This window comes from Entelurus aequoreus, linkage group LG10, assembly GCF_033978785.1.
Source record: "Entelurus aequoreus isolate RoL-2023_Sb linkage group LG10, RoL_Eaeq_v1.1, whole genome shotgun sequence".
Classification (NCBI taxonomy): domain Eukaryota; kingdom Metazoa; phylum Chordata; class Actinopteri; order Syngnathiformes; family Syngnathidae; genus Entelurus; species Entelurus aequoreus.
In genome coordinates, this window is record NC_084740.1 from 5,624,914 (window position 1) to 5,642,413 (window position 17,500).

At 41.0% G+C, this 17,500-nt stretch overlaps 1 protein-coding gene across 2 annotated transcripts in view; it reads left to right on the plus strand.

The window, feature by feature from the left end:
* igsf9ba (immunoglobulin superfamily, member 9Ba) overlaps window positions 1-17,500 on the plus strand; it is a 215,350-nt gene that overhangs the window by 79,638 nt on the left and 118,212 nt on the right. For both annotated transcript variants that reach the window (XM_062059908.1, XM_062059909.1), the window contains exon 3: window positions 5,516-5,662. In XM_062059908.1, coding sequence (XP_061915892.1) covers window positions 5,516-5,662 — 147 coding nt within the window. The remainder of the gene's footprint in view (window positions 1-5,515; window positions 5,663-17,500) is intronic.

Below are 17,500 nucleotides of genomic sequence, written 5' to 3' on the forward strand. Positions count from 1 at the left end.
AATACCCAGAATCCCATGCAGCCCTAACTCTTCCGCTCAACCAACCACGAAGAGGGGGGGGGGGGGGGTCGATGTGTGGGGGGATTTGGTGGTAGCGGGGTGTATAATGTAGACCGGAAGAGTTAGGACTGCATGGGATTCTGGGTAATGGTTGTGTTGTGTTTATGTTGTGTTACAGTGGGATGTTCTCCAGAAATGTGTTTTTCATTCTTTTTTGGTGTGGGTTCACAGTGTGGCGCATATTTGTAACGTAACAATGTTGAAGTTGTTTGATACGGCTACCGTCAGTGTAAGCTGTGTGGCTGATGAGTAAGTATGCTTTGCTGTCTGCTGTGTGAGCAAGTGATAACAACATGCAACATGTGGCTAGACTGGCACGCTGTAAGTAAATGCTATAGAGGACAATTACTGCATTGCAATTAGGGCACGCCCTTTATATAGTAATTAGAGTGTTAATAGGATTATTTTTCCCTGGGAGTAATCTATGAGAGACACTGACATCCATAAGTCTCCTGGGAAAATCGAGGGGGTCGGCATGCATGTAGCTGAGCCGCATCAGAGTGGTCAAGGAGCCGCATGCGGCTCCGGAGCCGCGGGTTGCCGACCCCTGGACTATGGGAAGGCCATTCTAAAACCTTCATTCTAGCCTGATTTAGCCATTCCTTTACCACTTTTGAGGTGTGTTTGGGGTCATTGTCCTGTTGGAACACCCGAGACCCAACCTCCAGGCTGATGATTTTAGCTTGTCCTGAAGAATTTGGAGGTAATCCTCCTTTTTTTATTGTCCCATTTAAAGCAGCCATTCCATTGGCAGCAAAACAGGCCCAGAGCATAATACTACCACCACCATGCTTGACGGTAGGCATGGTGTTCCTGGGACTAAAGGCCTCACCTTTTCTCCTCCAAACATATTGCTGGGTATTGTGGCCAAACGGCTCCATTTTTGTTTCACCTGACCAATGAACTTTCCTCCAGGAGGTCTTATCTTTGTCCATGTGATGTCAGATGAAAGAAATATTAACATTGCTGTATGTATACTTTTGAGCCAGCACATTTGCTCACATTTTCAGTAGACCCATAATAAAGTCATAAAAGAAGCAAACTTCATGAATGTTTTTAGTGAGCAACAAGTATGTGCGCCAATCACTACATCACAACAAAATAAGAGTTGTAGAAATGATTGGCAACTCAAGACAGCCATGACATGATGTTCTTTACAACTTTTGACCACGACTGTAAATAGTGCAACATCATAGCAGCACAATAGTGTCTAAACTACCAACATATTATTTATAGAAGAATGACAACACTGCACGCAGTGTTTGCTGTAAACAAAAGACAGCTTTGAATTGTCTCTCTTCTGTAATCCACAGTTGTCCTTTCAATTATTTCATCCCTTTGTAACCACGACTTTGAGCCCATACCTTTGTTCTGCATTATTCCCGGAGAGAAAGAAAAAATAAAGTAGGAAAATTGTCACCTTGTGGTCGCATTGTGGGGATGGTCGTGTTCTCAGGATGCGAAAAGGTAAAGGCAGGAGGCGGCAGAAGTCCATCTTCTTCCGCTTATCCAAAGCCGAGTGGCGGGGGCAGCAGCCTAAGCAGAGAAGCCCATATAAGTTGACACTAGAGATGTCCGATAATGGCTTTTTTTGTCGATATTCCGATATTGTCCAACTCTTAATTACCGATACAGATATCAACTGATACCGTGGAATTAACACATTATTATGCCTAATTTTGTTGTGATGCCCCCGCTGTATCAAGGTTTTCCAAAATAAATCAACCCAAGTTATGGAAAAAAATGCCAACATGGCACTGCCATATTTATTATTGAAGTCACAAAGTGCATTATTTTTTTTAACATGCCTCAAAACAGCAGCTTGGAATTTGGGACGAGGAGGTTGAGGTGGGGGGGTTGAGGTAGGGGGGTTCTGGGTATTTGTTGTGTTGTGTTTATGTTGTGTTACGGTGCGGATGTTCTCCCGAAATGTGTTTGTCATTCTTGTTTGGTGTGGGTTCACAGCGTGGCGCATATTTGTAACAGTGTTAAAGTTGTTTATACATCTACCCTCAGTGTGACCTGTATGGCTGTTGACCAAGTATGCGTTGCATTCACTTGTGTGTGTGAAAAGCCGTAGATATTATGTGATTGGGCCGGCACGCAAAGGCAGTGCCTTTAAGGTTTATTGGCGCTCTGTACTTCTCCCTACGTACGTGTACACAGCGGCCTTTTAAAAAGTCATACATTTTACTTTTTGAAACCGATACCGATAATTTCCGATATTACATTTTAAAGCATTTATCGGCCGATAATATCGGCAGTCCGATAATATCGGCAGTCCGATATTATCGGACATCTCTAGTTGACACACACACATACTGGAAAAATTATGTTTTTTTTAATGGCCCCCGCACACCCATCAACATGAAACAAGCACTCTTAAGTAAATAACTTCATGTTCTGGTATCACATAAGAGTTAAAAAAACATGGTATTGTCATGATCCGTGGCCCAGGTCATGTTGTGTTTAGGGTAAGGCTGCAGCTAACGATTTTTTCTATCGATTAATCTATAGATTATTTTTTCGATTAATCGGTTAATCTATAGATAATTTTTTTCGATTCATCTATAGATTATTTTTCCTTTTACCGATTATTTTTTTATTTAAAATGAAGATGAAAAAATAAATGTAGGCCTGTTTTTTCAAAAGGCATGGCTTTTATTTACAAAAAAAAAAGAAGTATGGCCACTCAGTCAACATTGACAACAACATGACAAAATATTCTGTAACAATGTAAACATTTAAAACTTTTAACATTTAACAAAATTAAAAGTAGCTTATTTGCTTTTTAATGTGCAAATATAAACGTCAACATCCAGTGCAAATCTTAATATTCTGCAATAGTATAAGCATTTCAAAAGTAAAAGTATTGCTTATTTGCTAAAATGTGCAAAAATGAAGATAAACATCCAATACAAAAAAGTGCAAAACGAAATATTCTGTAACAACAGTGTAAACATTTCAACAAAAGTGAAAGTATTGCTTATTTGCTAAAATGTGCAAAAATAAAGATAAACATCCAATACAAAAAAGTGCCAATCTAAATATTCTGGAGCACTGTAAACATTAAGTATTGCTTTTAAAATGTGCAAAATAAACATCCAGTCCAACACAGTACACAATAACCAATTCTACTCATTCCAGTGAGTGACTAACAGTTGTAATGAAGAAAGGTTAGCATGTCTACATGCTCTGGTTCTTTTCTTGTTTACAATATTCCCAGCAGCTGAAAATAGGCGCTCAGAAGGGGTCGATGTGGCTGGAACTGAGAGGTAATTAGCCTTCACCTCAAACCAGGACTGCGAGTGAGCTGAGCTCCAGTTTATATTCCTAGAAGGTCAACGGGCTCATAGTGATGTTACTAGTAGTTGACTGGGAGGTGTTTATTATCATTTGGGGAGAGTCCGCTGCCCGATGCTCACCTGCTAAACACCTATCTGCTCCACGCTGAAGCGCTGACTACATGCGCTCTGAATACGCACTGCTGATTGGCTGATAACGCTTTGTATAATGCTGCGTGTGTACCAATCAGATGGTTGTGTGGGTGGGACAATGCTGCGTGTGTACCAATCAGATGGTTGTGTGGGTGGGACAATGCTGCGTGTGTACCAATCAGATGGTTGTGTGGGTGGGACAATGCTGCGTGCTGAGACAGAGGCAGAAGGAGCGAAGTAGCTTGTTAAGACTTTAGCAGCTAAAGTTAGCTTTAGCTTAGAAACTCGTTCGGTACACCCCCGTACCGAACCGAAAGCCCCGTACCGAAACGGTTCAATACAAAACACGTACCGTTACACCCCTAGCAGATACAAATGACACATTCATGTTTTTGTGTAATGATGACAACGTATGCTCGCGCGGACGATTGACTAGTTGATGGTTTTCTTTTCAAATGTTCGTTCATAGCCGTTGTGCTGCTATGATAGGCCATTTACGCTCGACACAGTGTGCATACAACAACATTATTAGGCCGTTTATTGAAATACTCCCACACTTTTGACCACTTTTGGCGTGATTTTTCCTCCTCGCTCGCACAGTCTGCTTTGATCGTCTGCTTTGATCGTCTGCTTTGCGCTCCGCCATGACGGTAGTGTGACGTAAATATGCGACGTATTTACGTAACTGATTACGTCGACGCGTCGTTTCAGCCTTAGTTTAGAGATGTCCGATAATATCGGACTGCCGATGTTATCAGCCGATAAATACTTTAAAATGTAATATTGGAAATTATCGGTATCGGTTTCAAAATTATCGGTATCGGTTTCAAAAAGTAAAATGTATGACTTTTTAAGTACAGAGCGCCAATAAACCTTAAAGGTGCCTTTGCGTGCCGGCCCAATCACATAATATCTACGGCTTTTCACACACACAAGTGAATGCAACCATACTTGGTCAACAGCCATACAGGTCACACTGAGGGTAGCCGTATAAACTACTTTAACACTGTTACAAATACGCGCCACACTGTGAACCCACACCAAACAAGAATGACAAACACATTTCGGGAGAACATCTGCACCGTAACACAACATAAACACAACAGCACAAATACCCAGAACCCCTTGCAGCACTAACTCTTCCGGGACGCTACAATATACAACCCCCGCTACCCCCTACCCCAAACCCCGCCCACCTCAACCTCCTCATGCTCTCTCAGGGAGAGCATGTCCCAAATTCCAAGTTGCTGTTTTGAGGCATGTTAAAAAAAATAATGCACTTTGTGACTTCAATAATAAATATGGCAGTGCCATGTTGGCATTTTTTTTCCATAACTTGAGTTGATTTATTTTGGAAAACCTTGTTACATTGTTTAATGCATCCAGCGGGGCATCACAACAAAATTAGGCATAATAATGTGTTCATTCCACGACTGTATATATTGGTATCGGTTGATATCAGAATCGGTAATTAAGAGTTGGACAATATCGGATATCGGCAAAAAAGCCATTATCGGACATCTCTAGTTATGTTCTGTTAGTTTTGGACTACCTTAGTTCCTGTTTTGTGCACCTCTGAGTTTGTTTTGGTTTCCATGGGTACTATTTGGGTTCACCCAAAATAACACAATTAATCCGACATAATTGTTGCAAAGAGCCAACATTGGACCCGTGAGGAAGGCAGGGTGAAGCGACAAATGGTAGTGGTGATGGCAGGTGGCGACACTGGTTAATAAACAGAAACAGGTGCGTGAACTCAGACTCTCCTAGCAACAAGAACGTAAGCAAAGGGGCACTCGGAGTGCTGGTACACAACTAAACTAGGGAGAACAACAACAAAAAACCAAGTCATGACAAAAAGGTCCCATATTCTGATACTGCACATGTGAATTCAAATAACTGATCACGGAAAATATGGATCTGAAACGGTTTTAGCCCAGTGCCATACCCACCTGTGCGTTTGTGGTTGAAAGGTTGCTAGACGCTGACCCAGATGTTTGTATTTCCTCGCTTTGCAGGTCGAGCCTCTCTGCACGGGAAGGCCTCCCTGCAGATTGACCCGGTGCGCTCGGAGGACCAGGGCTGGTACGAGTGCCGGGTCCTGATGCTGGAGCAACAGTACGACACCTTCCACAACGGCAGCTGGGTGCACCTGACCGTCAATGGTGAGTTTGCAGAAGAAGACGTTGCTACCGCTCGCTCTCTTAACATGCGCTCATCGGGTGTTGGGTGTCGTGGGTCCGGACCCCAGGATGCAGGGGCGGCATGCAAAGTGCAAGTAAAAGCCCCTTTATTAGGGATATAATGCAGCAGGGAGGTGTGTAGGAGTCATAGGTGGCATAAAAAGGATCTCGATCGGCAACCAGGAGTAGGTGTGTCAGAATAATTGTATCTAAGTTATCACAAAACTTTGTGTTTCAATGAGTTCCCGGCGAGAGGACTAAAAGCTGTCTTTGATCTTACCAATCAAAAGGCTTGTAAAACTCCACTGTGTAGGATGGGGAGCGACATGAGGGTGTCGGTTTCTTTGATGTATTGTAATCCACAGGAAGATTTTGACCCGAGATTTACAAAGCGGAGAGAAAGCAGGACCTGCCCAAGCTCCAGGCACCTCTTCTTTGAACTGTTTACGACCTTTTCTTTGAACCGACCTTTTCTTTGAACTGTTTTACGACCTCTTCTTTGAACCGACCTTTTCTTTGAACTGTTTACGACCTTTTCTTTGAACCGACCTTTTCTTTGAACTGTTTTACGACCTTTTCTTTGAACCGACCTTTTCTTTGAACTGCTTACGACCTTTTCTTTGAACTGTTTACGACCTTTCTTTGAACTGTTTACAACCTTTTCTTTGAACCGACCTTTTCTTTGAACTGTTTTACGACCTTTTCTTTGAACTGTTTACGACCTTTTCTTTGAACCGACCTTTTCTTTGAACTGTTTACGACCTTATCTTTGAACCGACCTTTTCTTTGAACTGTTTTACGACCTTTTCTTTGAACCGACCTTTTCTTTGAACTGTTTACGACCTTTTCTTTGAACCGACCTTTTCTTTGAACTGTTTTACGACCTTTTCTTTGAACCGACCTTTTCTTTGAACTGTTTACGACCTTTTCTTTGAACTGTTTACGACCTTTTCTTTGAACCGACCTTTTCTTTGAACTGTTTTACGACCTTTTCTTTGAACTGTTTTACGACCTTTTCTTTGAACCGACCTTTTCTTTGAACTGCTTACGACCTTTTCTTTGAACTGTTTACGACCTTTTCTTTGAACTGTTTTACGACCTTTTCTTTGAACTGTTTTACGACCTTTTCTTTGAACCGACCTTTTCTTTGAACTGCTTACGACCTTTTCTTTGAACTGTTTACGACCTTTTCTTTGAACTGTTTTACGACCTTTTCTTTGAACTGTTTTACGACCTTTTCTTTGAACCGACCTTTTCTTTGAACTGCTTACGACCTTTTCTTTGAACTGTTTACGACCTTTTCTTTGAACTGTTTACGACCTTTTCTTTGAACCGACCTTTTCTTTGAACTGTTTTACGACCTTTTCTTTGAACTGTTTACGACCTTTTCTTTGAACCGACCTTTTCTTTGAACTGTTTTACGACCTTTTCTTTGAACCGACCTTTTCTTTGAACTGTTTTGTAACCAAAGGCGGCGGCGGTTTACGACCCCCGTCCCTTTAGAAACAGCTGTTGCCGTGTAATCAGGGAAAGTCCAAATAAAAGAGGAGGTGAACAATCTTTCGTCAGAGCGTGGTGGCAGACTGTTCAAGGGTACAGTGTCTACACGTTTCTCCTCAATTGAGCTAAATTGAATTCTGTCTCTGTTTAATTCCTTGCTTCTGGTCTTGTTTAATAGATGTCATCAGTGTTTGAACCTGACAAGGTGTGTCCTGATTGCCAATCGGGAACATATTGTTATATTGTTTTTATATTTATTTATTTTTTGTTTTTATTCAGTCATGGGTGGGGCTAAGGATAATATTTGATTATTGTTTTTAATATTGTTTTTAATACTGTTTTTAATATTGTTGTGCAGCACTTTGGAAACATTTTTGTTGTTTAAATGTGCTATATAAATAAAGTGGATTGGATTGGATTGGATATTGTTGATATAGGTTGTAATCAGTCATATTACCTTTTCTGACCTGTTTACTTCCGGTGAACAAAGGGGTGGTCAACCAAACCAACATGGCTACTGTGCAGCAAACAGAGTGCAAACAGCCTAGATCGGGGGTGTTGAACTTGGTTTCATGGAGGGCCACATCGCAGCCATGACTGCCCCTCATTGGGCCGCTCGTAACAGTGAATGTAAGAATACAAAAGTATAATCGCCTCCTTATATTATTGCACAATTGCCTATGCATTTGGTTATTTGATTTGTGTACGTACAAATTGATGGGTAACTTGCTTTGAAATGGTACGTCGTGGTGACAAGCAGATATTTAGATGTTTAGTGTTATTTGTACCAACTATAATATGGTATATAATACAAACCCCGTTTCCATATGAGTTGGGAAATTGTGTTAGATGTAAATATAAACGGAATACAATGATTTGCAAATCCTTTTCAACCCATATTCAGTTGAATATGCTACAAAGACAACATATTTGATGTTTTTTTTGTGCAAATAATCATTAACTTTGGAATTTGATGGCAGCAACACGTGCCAAAGAAGTTGGGAAAGGTGGCAATAAATACTGATAAAGTTGAGGAATGCTCATCAAACACTTATTTGGAACATCCCACAGGTGAGCAGGCAAATTGGGAACAGGTGGGTGCCATGATTGGGCATAAAAGTAGATTCCATGAAATGCTCAGTCATTCACAAACAAGGATGGGGCGAGGGTCACCACTTTGTCAACAAATGCCTGAGCAAATTGTTGAACAGTTTAAGAACAACATTTCTCAAGCAGCTATTGCAAGGAATTTAGGGATTTCACCATCTACGCTCCGTAATATCATCAAAGGGTTCAGAGAATGTGGAGAAATCACTGCACGTAAGCAGCTAAGCCCGTGACCTTCCATCCCTCAGGCTGTACTGCATCAACAAGCCACATCAGTGTGTAAAGGATATCACCACATGGGCTCAGGAACACTTCAGAAACCCACTGTCAGTAACTACAGTTGGTCGCTACATCTGTAAGTGCAAGTTAAAACTCTCCTATGCAAGGCGAAAACAGTTTATCAACAACACCCGGAAACGCCGTCGGCTTCGCTGGGCCTGAGCTCATCTAAGATGGACTGATGCAAAGTGGAAAAGTGTTCTGTGGTCTGACGAGTCCACATTTCAAATTGTTTTTGGAAACTGTGGACGTCGTGTCTTCCGGACCAAAGAGGAAAAGAACCATCCGGATTGTTATAGGCGCAAAGTGTAAAAGCCAGCATGTGTGATGGTATGGGGGTGTATTAGTGCCCAAGACATGGGTAACTTACACATCTGTGAAGGCACCATTAATGCTGAAAGGTACATACAGGTTTTGGAGCAACATATGTTGCCATCCAAGCAACGTTACCATGGACGCCCCTGCTTATTTCAGCAAGATAATGCCAAGCCACGTGTTACATCAACGTGGCTTCATAGTAAAAGAGTGCGGGTACTAGACTGGCCTGCCTGTAGTCCAGACCTGTCTCCCATTGAAAATGTGTGGCACCTAAAATAGCAGAAGGGAGACCCCCGGACTGTTGAACAACTTAAGCTGTACATCAAGCAAGAATGGGAAAGAATTCCACCTGAGAAGCTTCAAAAATGTGTCTCCTCAGTTCCCAAACCTTTACTGAGTGTTGTTAAAAGGAAAGGCCATGTAACACAGTGGTGAACATGCCCTTTCCCAACTACTTTGGCACGTGTTGCAGCCATGAAATTCTAAGTTAATTATTATTTGCAAAAAAAAATAAAGTTTATGAGTTTGAACATCAAATATGTTGTCTTTGTAGTGCATTCAACTGAATATGGGTTGAAAAGGATTTGCAAATCATTGTATTCCGTTTATATTTACATCTAACACAATTGGAAACGGGGTTTGTAATTAGGGGTGCTAAAAAAGTGTTTTTTATCACATCCGAATCCCAATTTTTATATATCTCAATAGTAAATTGATTAATAATTTTCTGTTGTCTTGCGCTCCTATTTTGGTGGCTTTTTCTCTTTTTTTTGGTATTTTCCTGTAGCAGTTTCATGTTTTTTTGTTTGAGCGATATTTCCCGCATCTACTTTGTTTTAGCAATCAAGAACATTTCAGTTGTTTTTATCCTTCTTTGTGGGGGCATTGTTGATTGTCATGTCATGTTCGGATGTACTTTGTGGACGCCGTCTTTGCTCCACAGTAAGTCTTTGCTGTCGTCCAGCATTCTGTTTTTGTTGACTTTGTAGCCAGTTCAGTTTTAGTTTCGTTCTGCATAGCCTTCACTAAGCTTCAATGCCTTTTCTTAGGGGCACTCACCTTTTGTTTATTTTTGGTTTAAGCATTAGACACCTTTTTACCTGTAAGCTGCCTCCCGCTGTTTCCCACATCTACAAAGCAATTAGCTACCTGCTGCCACCTACTGATATGGAAGAGTATTACACGATTACTCTGCCGAGCTCTAGACAACACATCATTTGCGGACTATATTTACTGGTTTGCAAAAAATATTTTTAACCCATTTAGGTGAAATTAGATCATCTCCCACGGCGCACCAGACTGTACAGTGGTTAAAGAGCACTGCTGTTTAGGAACAGGTAGTTACGTTCTGGCCCGGGACGTAGGTTTGCACTGGCTTAAGAAGGCGAGGAAGCTCATCAGCGACAGGTGTGTAGAGTGCTGATTGAGCTGATTGAACGCAGCCGTCTGCTGCAGCCGGAGTGGCGCGCGCTTGTAGGTGCACCCAGATGAATGCGCACTGGGGTGTGCCCGGGCCATGACCCTTCTTTACTCATTACACTTTCCCACTCTTGTTTTGTCTTGCTGTTGTAGCCTGACTTCAATAAGTTTTGTTTGCATTTTATGTCTCATTCAACCACACATGTGGTAAATGTCCCAGTGATCCAGTGTGGCTTGATTTATTTTTTACTTTTCCCAAGAGCAAGAGGAAATCGTAGAGTATTTATTTGGCTCATTGCAGGGAATTGATTGCAAGGCAGCTATGAGGTAAAGTCTGAGATAGTCAATGAGCTACCAAACTGATGACTGAGTGGGAAAAAAAAAAGCTGCACTTTTGCATTTCTCCTAGGAACGTCTCCGGGTTGGTAAATCCTATGTGAGGAGTGCGTTTAGTTAGATGTTCCTATCGAGCTGTTTTGGATCACGGATGCGTGCTTTGCTGCAAAACACAGCACTTTTTAGTCAAGTAACATTTCTTCCAGTGGTGAGATTATGTAGTGTGATGTTTCCCAGGACTCCAACTTCCCTTCTCCTGTCTTCACGGGCTCAGTCGCACGTGTATTTCTGGTACTCATCCAAAGTGTGTGAAATGTGATTATGCATATGTTTCACAGTGCTCCTATTGCAATTTACGATGACATAATGCTGCATGTAAAATATTGTGTTGGGGGCCGTTTATGAAGCCCACAGCATAGCATAATCATCTCGGAATGAAACATGCTGATCTGTATAAAAGGTGATTATCAATGCAGAGCATAACGTCGTTCTGTGTTATGATGCCAGCGCTCAGTGTAAAGCGCATTACGTCAACACTGAGATGAGAGCGTCCCATATGTGCCGGCGGAGATGATCTAATTTCACCTATTTGAGTTAAAATATTTTTTACAAACCAGTAATTATAGTCTGCAAATGATGTGTTGTTGTTGAGTGTCGGTGCTGTCTAGAGCTCGGCAGAGTAACCGTGTAATACTCTTCCATATCAGTAGGTGGCAGCAGGTAGCTAATTGCTTTGTAGATGTGGGAAACAGCGGGAGGCAGTGTGCAGGTAAAAAGGTGTATAATGCTTAAACCAAAAATAAACAAAAAGGTGAGTGGCCTTATGAAAAGGCATTGAAGCTTAGGGAAGGCTATGCAGAACAAAACTAAAACTGAACTGGCTACAAAGTAAACAAAAACAGAATGCTGGACGACAGCAAAGACTTACTGCGGAGCAAAGACGGCGTCCACAATGTACATCCGAACATGACGATCAACAATGTCCACACAAAAAAGGATAGCGTCCGCACAACTTAAAAAGGTCTCTAATGCTTAAACCAAAAATTAAAAAAAGGTGAGTGCCCCTAAGAAAAGGCATTGAAGCTTAGGGAAGGCTATGCAGAACGAAACTAAAACTGAACCGGCTTCAAAGTAAACAAAAACAGAATGCTGGACGACAGCAAAGACTTACTGTGGAGCAAAGACGGCGTCCACAATATACATCCGTACATGACATGACGATCAACAATGTCCACACAAAGAAGGATAGCGTCCGCACAACTTAAAAAGGTGTCTAATGCTTAAACCAAAAATAAAAAAAAGGTGAGTGCCCCTAAGAAAAGGCATTGAAGCTTAGGGAAGGCTATGCAGAACGAAACTAAGACTGAACCGGCTTCAAAGTAAACAAAAACAGAATGCTGGACGACAGCAAAGACTTACTGTGGAGCAAAGACGGCGTCCACAATATACATCCGTACATGACATGACGATCAACAATGTCCACACAAAGAAGGATAGCGTCCGCACAACTTAAAAAGGTGTCTAATGCTTAAACCAAAAATAAAAAAAAGGTGAGTGCCCCTAAGAAAAGGCATTGAGGCTTAGGGAAGGCTATGCAGAACGAAACTAAGACTGAACTGGCTACAAAATAAACAAAAACAGAATGCTGGACGACAGCAAAGACTTACTGCGGAGCAAAGACGGCGTCCACAACGTACATCCGAACATGACATGACAATCAACAATGTCCACACAAAGAAGGATAGCGTCCGCACAACTTAAAAAGGTGTCTAATGCTTAAACCAAAAATATACAAAAGGTGAGTGCCCCTAAGAAAAGGAATTGAAGCTTAGGGAAGGTTATGCAGAACGAAACTAAGACTGAACTGGCTACAAAGTAAACAAAAACAGAATGCTGGACGACAGCAAAGACTTACTGCGGAGCAAAGACGGCGTCCACAAAGTACATCTGAACATGACATGACGATCAACAATGTCCACACAAAGAAGGATTAAAAACAACTGAAATATTCTTGATTGCTAAAACAAAGTAGATGCGGGAAATATCGCTCAAAGGAAGACATGAAACTGCTACAGGAAAATACCAAAAAAAGAGAAAAAGCCACCAAACTAGGAGCGCAAGACAAGAAGTAAAACACTACACACAGGAAAACTGCAAAAAAGTCCAGATAAATCAGGGTGTGATGTGACAGGTGGTGACAGTACACCTACTTTGAGACAAGAGCTATAGTGATGCATGCTTGGTTATGCTTTAAAGCAGGGGTCTCAAACATGCGGCCCGCGGGCCAATTGCGGCCCGCAAGACGTTATTGTGCGGCCCCCGCCTTAATATGACAGTTTAATGTTAGTGCGGCCCGCGAGTTTTGAATGAATGGCGCTTAACAGCGCTGTGTGCGGAGCTGATGGAATCTACCAATCACAGTGTGGTATAAGACTCGAGACAATATTGAGGGCGTGCCATGATGGCACTGCCTTTAGTATCCTCTATAAACCGTCAAGAGGACCTTTTTCTCCATACTAACAGCGTGCTTGCTCAGACACATGTTGTATGAGGCTTCTGCAGACACATGCAAGTTATTGCATACATACTTGAGGAACAGCCACACATGTCACACTGAGGGTGGTCATATTTTATTTTATTTATTTTTTAACACTGTTATAAATATGCGCCACACTGTGAACCCACACCAAACAAAAATGACAAACACATTTCGGGAGAACATCCGCACCTAAACACAACATAAACACAACAGAACAAATACCCAGAACCCTTTGCAGCCCTAACTTTTCCGGGCTACAAAAACACACCTCAACCTCCCCCCCATCTACCGAATTCGGAGGTCTCAAGGTTGGCAAGTAGGCATTGACGTCACTTGCGTGATGCAAGCAGAGAAACATTTTGCCGCTTTTCGACGACACCCGCACACGCTGTTCTTCCCTCCCTCCCTGCCTCCCTCGCTCACCCGCCTGCTCGCTCCCGCCCCCGCTGTAAACAGTCCGGGCGGGGAAGATGAGCGCTTTGATTGAGACTTTTATTAGTAGTAGTAGGTTGCACAATGAAGTACATATTCTGTACAATTGACCACTAAATGGTAACACCCAAATAAGTTTTTCAACTTGTTTAAGTCGGGGTCCACTTTTGGTTTGGTTTGATTGATTCATGATACAGATATATACTATCAGATATTCCAAAGCACTCCGCCGAAGGAGCGAGCGACAATACAAAAGTGTGGTGCACTGGACCCCAGCGCTGGGCGAATCAGACGTGTAACACGTTAGTGGTGATGTTAGCCCGTTCAGGGCTAATTGTGCTACCGTAACTGTAAACTCCACGGCGAGCTGCCCCGCCTAGCCCCCTCCTATCCCTCCCCCCTCCCCCTCCCGTTGGCTCCAGACAGAGACGATTTTTGATGCAATATTTCTTTGTTGAGCACAAGGGGCACCCCGACGTGTCTTATTTCATTTCATTTTTATTTATCTCCTTCATTGATGTGCATCTTTGATCGATAGACAATTATACCTCAATTATTCATTTATACATTTACACACCAATGCCTGAGAAGGAGCAGGATGAAGAAAAATCTGATATTTTTCTGCCCCCTTCAACATAATACGTAGTCTTACTTAATGATATCATATAAACCAACAATTACATTCAAATATAACGAAAACAAACAAAAAAACACAAGATGTGCAAAACTTCATGATGTACAAACCGAACAAAAGAAGTAATATACACCTCAAGGGATGATACAAAACAAATACAAAACCAGGCAAAAAATAAGTAAAATAATAAATATAAAGCAAAATGTAAACACTTATGGCTGTCCATATGATTTTATTGTTCTGTCTTTATATATTTTTTCATTTGGAATATATTTTTACAATCTTCTATCTCATTGTAAAGAGAATTCCATAGTTTAACCCCCACCACATTTGTTCTATGTTCTGTATTCTCAGAAGTGATGACAAACATTTTTTGTAAATTTGCTGGTAAAGTTTTACTTTTAGCCTTAAACATGACACATAATGTCTGTAACTTTACTAGCTCCTGTAATTTCAATAAACCGGAATTAATAAAAAATATGTTAGTGTGTCCTAAGTAATCTACTTTATGAATAATCCTTATAGCTCTTTTCTGTAGTTGATACAGAGAAAGTTGCAGTGCACAAGCAATACAATTTGAAACGTCATTATACAACTAGACATGCTGAGGAGTATGCAAAATACCAGGGAGATGAGAGAGTGAACCGGGTTGCAAATTTTAAAACCAGTCTACTGAGGCAACAAGATTTCGTCAAGAAAGCAAGCGAAAAGAGCGATGCAGCAGTCAAAGCTAGCTACATGGTGAGTGAGATGGTTGCTAGGGCGGGAAAGCCATTCAAAGAAGGTGAATTCATTAAAAAGTGCATGTTAGATTTTTTTAAAGAAATCTTTTCTTGCGGCCCAGCCTCACCCAGTTTCTGCATCCAGTGGCCCCCAGGTAAATTGAGTTTGAGACCCCTGCTTTAAAGTCATACCCAACAATTGCGACAACGACTTTTTACTGTCAACTGAGTTTCATTTTTTAATGATTTCTGCTGGTGGTGTGCCTCCGCATTTTTTCCAACGCAAAAAATGTGCCTTCGCTCGAAAAAGGTTAAAAAGTAATGCCATAATGTACGACTCCTTGAAGCTGAAGTCGGAGCGTGGACGGGTCAGAATCGCGTCACCTGCACGCCGGTAGCGTTTTCTGAATGTGTTGTTGTGCGGGCATAATGCGCCTCTGTAGTTTGCCTCATTAGTATTCACGCTGGACTTTAAGTGCCGCCTCGCTTCCTCCTCCTCCGACGCCTTTCAAGCTCGTCGGTCCGTGGCAGAAATAGGAATGTCCTTCAATGTTGTGTACATTCTGCGTGTCAAATAATAGCTTTTTTTTTGTAAATTACAGTGTAGTATATCGATTAATCGTCCCATTTTCATGAGATAGTATGTGATCGCCATTAAGGTTCTTTTAATGCCGATCACAAACGCTGATCCCCTCCGGCTGACACCGTATTTATTTTTAGTCCCCCTGGCTGACAAGAGAGCAGCCGATGTTCCCTCTAACTTGTCATGTGTCTGAGCAAAGGCAAAAACTTCCTGAGCGTTCAGTGTACCGCATGTGAGCAACATGAGATTAAGACTAATCCCTTTCAGAGATCACATTTAGTTCCCCTTAAAACCTTCCCCTGTTGCACAATGAGATGTTAGCATGGAATAAAGTGTAAATTCCTTTAACTTTCTGTCGGTATAATATATCTTTTTACCAGCATTTCTGTAATCTAGTAAGAGAATTTCATGATTCCATCCATCCATTTTCTACCGCTTATCCCTTTTTGGGGTCGCGGGGAGTGCAATACCCATAAATGAACATTCTTAATAAATGACAGTAGAATAAGCACACATCTGATTGAGGAGTCTACTGTAGGGATGTCCAATAATGGCTTTTTGCCGATATCCGATATTCCGATATTGTACAACTCTTTAATTACAGATACCGATATCAACCGATACCGATATATACAGTCGTGGAATGAACACATTATGCCTAATTTGGACAACCAGGTATGGTAAAGATAAGGTCCTTTTTTTTTTAAAATTATAAAATAAAATAAAAAAGAAAGTAAAACAATATAAAAACAGTTACATAGAAACTAGTAATGAATGAAAATGAGTAAAATTAACTGTTAAAGGTTAGTACTATTAGTGGACCGGCAGCACGCACAATCATGTGTGCTTACGGACTGTATCCCTTGCAGACTGTATTGATATATAATGTAGGAACCAGAATATTAATAACAGAAAGAAACAACCCTTTTGTGTGAATGAGTGTTTTTTGAGTTGGTGCACTAATTGTAAGTGTATCTTGTGTTTTTTATGTTGATTTAATAAACATTTTTTTTAAAAAGATACCGATAATTTAAAAAAACGATACCGATAATTTCCGATATTACATTTCAAAGCATTTATCGGCCGATAATATCGGCAGGCCGATATTACCGGACATCTCTAGTCTACTGCGTGGAACAATTTCCCTTGTGGATCATTAAAGTTTGCCTAAGCCTAAGTCTAACATCAGACGTGCACACTGTGGTCACACCTGTCCCAAACCTGACTTAACAAATCCTCCACACGACACCTTCGCTCCGGACAGGCTATCCTCCTCCAACCTCCGAGAACAAAGCTACGAACAATGGGAGACCCAGTCTGTGGAACGCTCTCCCTGACCACCTGAGTGCACCACAGACTGTGGATGCTTTTAAAAATGGCTTAAAAACCCTTCTTTTTAAAAAAGCCTTTATTTATTTATTTTTATTTTTTTTTAGATATATGCATACTAGTTTTAGCTATTTGGCTGTTCTAGTTTTAATTTTATTTTTTTGTTTTTTTAAAATTATCTTTTTATTTTTATTTTATTTTATTTTTTTATTTTTTAATACACTGTAGCACTTTGAGGTTGTTTACTCAATGTAAAGTGCTTTTTTACAAATAAAATCTATTATTATTATTAACAACAGGTTAAATGTTTTCAATCAAATGACAACAGTCATTTCCATGAGATTAAGACTAACCTACCCTTTCAGAGATCACATTTAGTTCCCCTTAAAACCTTCTCCTGTTGCACAATGAGATGTAAGCATGGAATGAAGTGTACATTCCTTTAACTTTCTGTCGGTATAATATATCTTTTTACCAGCATTTCTGTAATCTAGTGACATAATTTCATGATTAATACCCATAAATGAACATTCTTAATAAATGCCAGTAAAATAAGCACACATCTGATTGAGGAGTCGTAGTGGAACGACCTGGCATTTACACTTTGCATGTTTTTTTGGAG